This window comes from Galeopterus variegatus, unplaced genomic scaffold (assembly GCF_000696425.1).
Source record: "Galeopterus variegatus unplaced genomic scaffold, G_variegatus-3.0.2 Scaffold742, whole genome shotgun sequence".
NCBI lineage: Eukaryota > Metazoa > Chordata > Mammalia > Dermoptera > Cynocephalidae > Galeopterus > Galeopterus variegatus.
In genome coordinates, this window is record NW_007726853.1 from 281,384 (window position 1) to 288,966 (window position 7,583).

A 7,583-nucleotide genomic window follows, 5' to 3' on the forward strand; every position below is an offset into this window, starting at 1 on the left:
TGATTTTGGCACGTTATTAATCCCATTTGGAATGCTGATCTCCTGAAAGTTGGATATTAAATCAAAAATGGATTATTTCTTTCCAGAAAATCTAAGCTATGCAAATGTGTGTTTGGAAACACATTAATAAAGACAGCACTTAAGTGACCTAGCAAGTGGAATATGAGATAGAAATTCATTTACAAGAGACCAGAATCTCCTTTTAGCCAGGACAGTAGAAGTGGGATACAAGGGTCTTCACCAGCATGCGTGGGAGAACAAAAAGTTTTGGCCTGAGCAAGTAAGTATGACCTGCTGAAAACAGCCATTGACCAAGGACTCACTCATCAATGCAGAGACTGTGTCCTCTAAATAACTCAGTGAAACCTTTAAATACACTTTTAAAGATGAAGGAGTAGGAGAGTGTGGACTGAACAAAAACTCTAGAAGGAAGAAAAGTTTGAGAGAAATTGCCCTGGACGTAAGCACTGAAAGGCCTGTGTTCGCCCCAGCTCTGCCTGCCTGCAGCTTTGGGTCCCCGAATAAATCATTTATCCTTTCTACATCTTTGTTTACACATTGGTAAATCTGAGACTCTTATATCTACGAAAATAGTGTTGTTTAAAGAACATATGAAATCATTTGCAAAAAGTGTTCTGTAAACTGAAAGGTGCTACACACGTACGGTACAGGCCTCTCAGGAATTTTGCACTAAAGTATGTAGTAAAAGTGAAGCTTTTATTAAAAAAAAAATCCAGCTCCAGTTTTGCAGATAGCCACACATTGATACCTAATATGAGCCAAATTATTAATTAGACAGTGACCATATATTTGCCAGGCTAGATCAGCCCACCTACCCACACCCACCCCACTCCCATTCAGCCTTTTTGCTCCTAATGAAAGGGGAGAAAAAAAGGAAAACAGTTGCTGGAGGCTTTAGAGAGCTGGGAGCCTGCAATGAAGTGGGAATATCAGTGTCATTTCTGATATCCCATTATTTGAGTTTATCTTCTTTTCTCCTTATTTGTACCTCACCGTTTGTAGTTTAGAGTCCTGGAATTTCTGTGATGCATAAAGCCTTTGATCCTCTCTGATCCATCCCACCACCCACCCATTCATTCAACAAAGGGTTAACGAGTGTCTCCCATGTGTCAGGCATTTCCCAGGGCACTGGGGGGATGACAATGAACAAGATAGGGAAAGTCCCTGCTCATGGAGCTCACATGCTGGTGAAGGAGGCTGGCATCAAAGGTGGCACATGAGTAAGATGATTTCAGATCATGAGAAGTGCCAGGAAGACAATGAGAGGTGACATAATAGAAAGTGACAAGCCTGGGGAACAGGAGGAGAGGTATTCAGATGGGACAGGGAAGCCCTTGCTAACAAGGAGACATCTGAACTGAGATCCAAATGATGGAAAAAAGCCAACCTTCTGCATTATAAGCAGTGGAAACCACAAGTGCAAAGGCCCTGAGACAGGACCAAGTGTGATCTATTTGAGAAACAAAAGGAAGCCAAGTGGCCCAAAGCTCAGATCAAGGGGGGAGCTGGAGAAATAAAGAAAGAGGTAGACAGAGGCAATGTCAATGGGCCCTTTCCTCATGGGAGGAAAGTGAAGCCCAGAGAGGCTAAAAGATCAGCCCAAAGTCACACAGCTAATTATTGCTGTGTGGCTGATTCTAAAACCTAGTTCTTTTGACCCAAAATCCAAAATTTTTTACACCATATTGATCTACTTGCCTCAAGCCATTGGAATACTGTTTGCTTTTCTTACTAGTTTTTAAAAGCTTTTAACATACATAAGCAGCAAGCTAATCTCAATTTTAAGCAGAGAATCATCAACAAGTAATCCTGGTAATTTAAAATGCACATAAAGTCTGCTATGAAAGCTAAGACATAGTGTCAATCTAATGCTGTGGAGGTCCTACACAAACAGTAACTCCCTTTGCAGAAGGCTCCGTTNTAAAGTATGTAGTAAAAGTGAAGCTTTTATTAAAAAAAAAATCCAGCTCCAGTTTTGCAGATAGCCACACATTGATACCTAATATGAGCCAAATTATTAATTAGACACTGACCATATATTTGCCAGGCTAGATCAGCCCACCTACCCACACCCACCCCACTCCCATTCAGCATTTTTGCTCCTAATGAAAGGGGAGAAAAAAAGGAAAACAGTTGCTGGAGGCTTTAGAGAGCTGGGAGCCTGCAATGAAGTGGGAATATCAGTGTCATTTCTGATATCCCATTATTTGAGTTTATCTTCTTTTCTCCTTATTTGTACCTCACCGTTTGTAGTTTAGAGTCCTGGAATTTCTGTGATGCATAAAGCCTTTGATCCTCTCTGATCCATCCCACCACCCACCCATTCATTCAACAAAGGGTTAACGAGTGTCTCCCATGTGTCAGGCATTTCCCAGGGCACTGGGGGGATGACAATGAACAAGATAGGGAAAGTCCCTGCTCATGGAGCTCACATGCTGGTGAAGGAGGCTGGCATCAAAGGTGGCACATGAGTAAGATGATTTCAGATCATGAGAAGTGCCAGGAAGACAATGAGAGGTGACATAATAGAAAGTGACAACACCAAGCCAAGGGTTGAGATCCCCTTACCGGTCATCTTTTAAGAAAAAAAAAGAAAGTGACAAGCCTGGGGAACAGGAGGAGAGGTATTCAGATGGGACAGGGAAGCCCTTGCTAACAAGGAGACATCTGAACTGAGATCCAAATGATGGAAAAAAGCCAACCTTCTGCATTATAAGCAGTGGAAACCACAAGTGCAAAGGCCCTGAGACAGGACCAAGTGTGATCTATTTGAGAAACAAAAGGAAGCCAAGTGGCCCAAAGCTCAGATCAAGGGGGGAGCTGGAGAAATAAAGAAAGAGGTAGACAGAGGCAATGTCAATGGGCCCTTTCCTCATGGGAGGAAAGTGAAGCCCAGAGAGGCTAAAAGATCAGCCCAAAGTCACACAGCTAATTATTGCTGTGTGGCTGATTCTAAAACCTAGTTCTTTTGACCCAAAATCCAAAATTTTTTACACCATATTGATCTACTTGCCTCAAGCCATTGGAATACTGTTTGCTTTTCTTACTAGTTTTTAAAAGCTTTTAACATACATAAGCAGCAAGCTAATCTCAATTTTAAGCAGAGAATCATCAACAAGTAATCCTGGTAATTTAAAATGCACATAAAGTCTGCTATGAAAGCTAAGACATAGTGTCAATCTAATGCTGTGGAGGTCCTACACAAACAGTAACTCCCTTTGCAGAAGGCTCCGTTCTGTGAATATAGAGGAAGGCTATAGCTGACCAGAAACTAATCATTTTACATCTAGATCTTATTTTTGCACGTCCACCTCTTCACAGTGCTTTGCTTAACTCACCCAAGTGCAATCAAAACCAATCTATTCTCAAACCACCTTCATTTTGTGTTATTAAATTGTAGGTAATGGGGCTGTCAGCAAAACATCATAATTGCAACCTCCTTCCGCAACTCACGAGCACTTCTGCCTGAAGGCTCAAGTCTGTTAACAGCCAAATCCTACTGTCCACGTAACATGAACTGTCCCTCCACTTTTCCATTATAACACTAAGGTCCCCTTCATCTTTCATGTTCCTCTTTGCCCTGCTAAACACACCTGGTCTGCGTAAACCTGAACTTCAAAAAACAGACCCAGGGCCGGCCCGGTGGCGCACTGGATAGTGCGCCTCTTGGGAAGCGCGGCGGCGCTCCCGCCTGAGGGTTCAGATCCCACATACAGACCGGTTCCCGCTCACTGGCTGAGCGAGGCGCGGGGGCAACCCCGAGGGTTGCGATCCCGTTGCCGGTCCCCGGTCCGGTACGGGGGCAACACTGAGGGTTGCGATCTGTTGCCGGACACGGAAAAAGACAAAAGACAAAAAAAAAAAACAGACCCAAAGTCTGTCCAGCGGCCAGTGATTTATCCACCAGACACAAGAAGTCAAGATGCTAGATGGGTTAGAGGAGAAAGGAACGAGTTGGGAAAGGCTGGTTCTCTGCCTCACTCTTTCTCATTCCTCCTTCTCTTCCAATCCCTCTTCCTCCTCCTCCTCTCCTTTTCCTCTTCCCAACAAGCTTCTCCAGTCCCTGAACTTTGGGAGTCTCACCAGGCAAGAGCCAGAGAGGTCCCAGTGACAACAGACACAGCCTGGAAGAGTGCTTAAGAGCCCAGATTCTAGTCCAGTCCCACCACCCACTAGCTGTGCAACCTTGGGCAAGTTACTAAACCTCTCTGTTCCTTATTTCCCTCATCTGTAGAATTAGGACAATACTTTCCTCCTAAGGTTTTTGTGAAAATTAAATTAATATATGTATTCCCCATACCAGCCAACCACCAAAAAAATAATTAATTTACTTAAAGCATTAGACCAGTGCTTGGCATATAATCCTATACAGATGTGACATATGCCACCCTCACTCCCCACTCTCCTCCTACCTCCACCCCCTGGCTAAGAAAGATTATTATCACACCCATCTTTAGAAACAACCATGCATGAAGTCAGAGCACCTCACCAGAAGGCAGCTTAGTGCTGTCATGATGGCAATGAAGTGTCAAGTGTGATAATAACACTTATACCATCAGAAAAATAATGTGTAAATAAATGTATAAAATAATGTACACAAAATACCTGGCATGCATTGATCGCTTGTTAAATGTTGTTATTTTTATTGAGGTCTTTACATTTTTTAGCAGCATTGGTTATAATTGAAGATGCTACTTGCATGCTTTTCTTCACTGTGTCAGGCTGTAAAATGTGTAAAATTCATTGTTTATCACTGTGACATGAATATACAGAATGACAATCATATAGAAATGTATTTTAAAAGCCATGCCCAGCTGCACAAAATCAGTCTGGTAGGGGTCTTTCTCTGACAGAGTTCCTTGAAGATCCCAACCCCTTTAGACAACTACCCACTTGACACACCCTTTGGATGTCTCAAGAACATCTCTCATTCAACAAGTCCTAGACTGAACTCAAGAGCTTTCCCTCAAGACTGGTGCTGCTCTGGCTGCCATCCCAGCCATTCCAGTTCTTCTACATCCACACATTATTCACGCCAAGTCTGTGGATTTCACATCCCCCATAGCTCTCTACTCCACCCACTTCTCCATGCCCACAGCAACACCCCTGGTCCATGCCACCATCATATCTGGCCCCCCACATCCACAAGAGCCACAAAGCACTTGTTTTGAAACAGTTCGGATCATGTCAGTCCTCAGCTTGAAACTCTTCAGTGGCTTAAGGTAAAGACTACCCTCCTTTTCCCATCCCACAACCCTACCCCACCTCCAACATAGGGCTTTGGGGTCTCCACCCTTTGGATCCTCCAATCACTTCTCAAAACACAAGCTCCCTTGCTCTTTGCTCTAGCCATGGGAACCTCCTTTCAGTTCTTCAAAGATACAGGTTTCTTCTGCCTCAGGACCTTTGCACTTGCTGTTCCCTCTTCTGCAGCAGTTCCCCTCCTCGTTAGCCAGTTAACTCCTACACATCCTCCAGGTCTCAGTACAAGTCTCACCTCCTCAAGGAAGCCTTCCCTGACCACCCTCCTTCCCTGGTCTTTGTCAATATCTTCTATCAGATATTTTCTTAAAACCCTGATGCTCTCCTCCATGGAACACACATAAGCTTCTAATTATGCACTCCTCCAAGCACTAATTGATTTAGATCTATTTCCCTCACTGTAAACTCCAAGAAGGCAGGGATTTTGTCTTCCTGTTATGACTGTACCTCCAGTGCCTAGGACAGTGCTTGGTATGTAGCAGGTATTGGATAAATATGTTTTGAAGGAATACAAAAAAAAAAAAAAAAGGCAAGGCACACTTTTCATATTTTCAGAGATTTAGAGACAAAATAGGCAGTTCAGGTTGTATTTAAGGTGTTTAAAAACACCTCATTCTAAAAAGGGCAAGACCCTTTCACTCACTCTTTAACAGCCAGGTAATTCATAAAACATTTACTCAACAAATGAATGAGTTTCCTCTTTCCAGTCTGGAGAAAAAGAAATGTGCTTATAAAGAACATTTCACACACATACACACACCAAATAAATTTCAACACCAGTACTTAAACAGAGGCGTTGCCTAGCCAGACTCAGCCTTTGGGTGAGCTAAGAGAAATGCTAAAGAACATACTTGTCACAACTGGACACCCTGTTTTAACTTGTTCTGCTCCTATACTGATCACTCTAGAGCAGCCTTAACATCTGTATGCTAATTACAGACACGGTGGCCTATGTAGGCACACAGAAATCTGTCTTAATCACACCCTTCTGCACCAAGGGAACATCACTCAACATTCAAAAATGCATGTGAACCAGCACTACTCTGGCAGACACACAGTGTGCCCCCTCCCTGGGCCCCTGCCAGCCCCACCCTTCTTACAAACCATTCCCCACTCCCCCTTCTACTCCGACCTGAGCCAAACTAGCTCCCTGGTTTGGTAATAAGATTGAAAGAAGACTGGGAGGCCCTGTGGGCTCCATTATTCTGCATGCCCTATGAGAAGGGCCACCCCTAGGGACCGTTGCTACAGATCCCAGCCACACTTGCTGCCAGGAAACCTTTCCCACTGAGGACACCTTGGGCATGTGGCGCAGCTCCAGGTCCAGGGGGAGGCACCCCACCCATCTGCCAGAGAGACAAAGATCACCAGAAACAAAGGACACACACATATATACACACTCGCACACACAAAGTCAAAAGCAAATGCCGACACTTGATGCAATTTCAAGCCCAACAGCCGGCTTGGTGTATCATATCTTTAAATAGATTTAGAAACAATCCAGGAGGGACAATGATTATATGATAATGGCAGGCACTATCTGGGTTCGGAACCCACACTGCCTCCACCCTCCTCCCACCCGCGCTGCAGTTCCCAGGCGCATTCCCCCGCCTCAGGACACACGCTGCCAGGAGCAAGAGTGCTTCCACTCAAGGAAGCGCGCACACCAGGAGACGGGGACCGAGGCAGGGCGGGGGCGGCCGAAAGTCGGAGATACCAACCTTTAGGATCCCAGTTCACCTGTTTTCTTGGCGTCTCGATTGGAAATTTCATTGCTCCGTTGCCCAGAAGGGGAGGAAATGAAAAGAATAAAATGATAATAAAGTCCTCAAGCTTTACACGCCTCGGTACAGCAGTCCAACAAAACAATTTCCAAGGATGGGGGGAAGCCTTAGACTGGCTCGTGGAGGAGCCCCAAGGAAAGACAGATGGGAAAATCCTGGCTTAGGAGAGCACTGGAGACGGTTTGGGTGTTTGCACCGGTTGGGGGGGTGGCCGGCCGCGGCCCCGTAGGTAAAAGGAAAAGTATGATCGGCGGCGAGGGGTGGATGAAAGGATGGAGAGGTAGGCTCGGGGAGATGAAAGCGCCAAGCTGCTTCCCAAAGGCGCTGCCGGCAGGCTAGGGTCTGAGCTGCCCGAAGGCCGGGGCCAGGGAGAAGCCCACTGCAGTGTCCCTCCGGCCCCCGAAGGCGTGTGCGCACACACTCCCGCACACACGCTCCCGGGCGCGCGCTTGGGCTGGCACGTCAGCCTCGCTCGGCCGCGCAGGGCGCACACGCCCCACCCCGGCCGCGGTGCCT

General features: G+C 45.6%; 1 protein-coding gene across 2 annotated transcripts in view; it reads right to left on the bottom strand.

Annotated features, from left to right (window-relative positions):
• KCNK10 (potassium channel, subfamily K, member 10) overlaps nucleotides 1-7,583 on the bottom strand; it is a 150,253-nt gene that overhangs the window by 138,042 nt on the left and 4,628 nt on the right. Inside the window, exon 1 of one of the 2 annotated variants that reach the window (XM_008571981.1) lies at nucleotides 7,005-7,507. The exons of the other annotated variant lie outside the window; for it this stretch is intronic. Within the exon in view, the coding sequence (XP_008570203.1) occupies nucleotides 7,005-7,056 (52 nt within the window). The 5' untranslated portion in view covers nucleotides 7,057-7,507. Of the gene's footprint in view, nucleotides 1-7,004; nucleotides 7,508-7,583 lie in introns of those variants that run through there. 2 annotated transcript variants of the gene reach the window in all.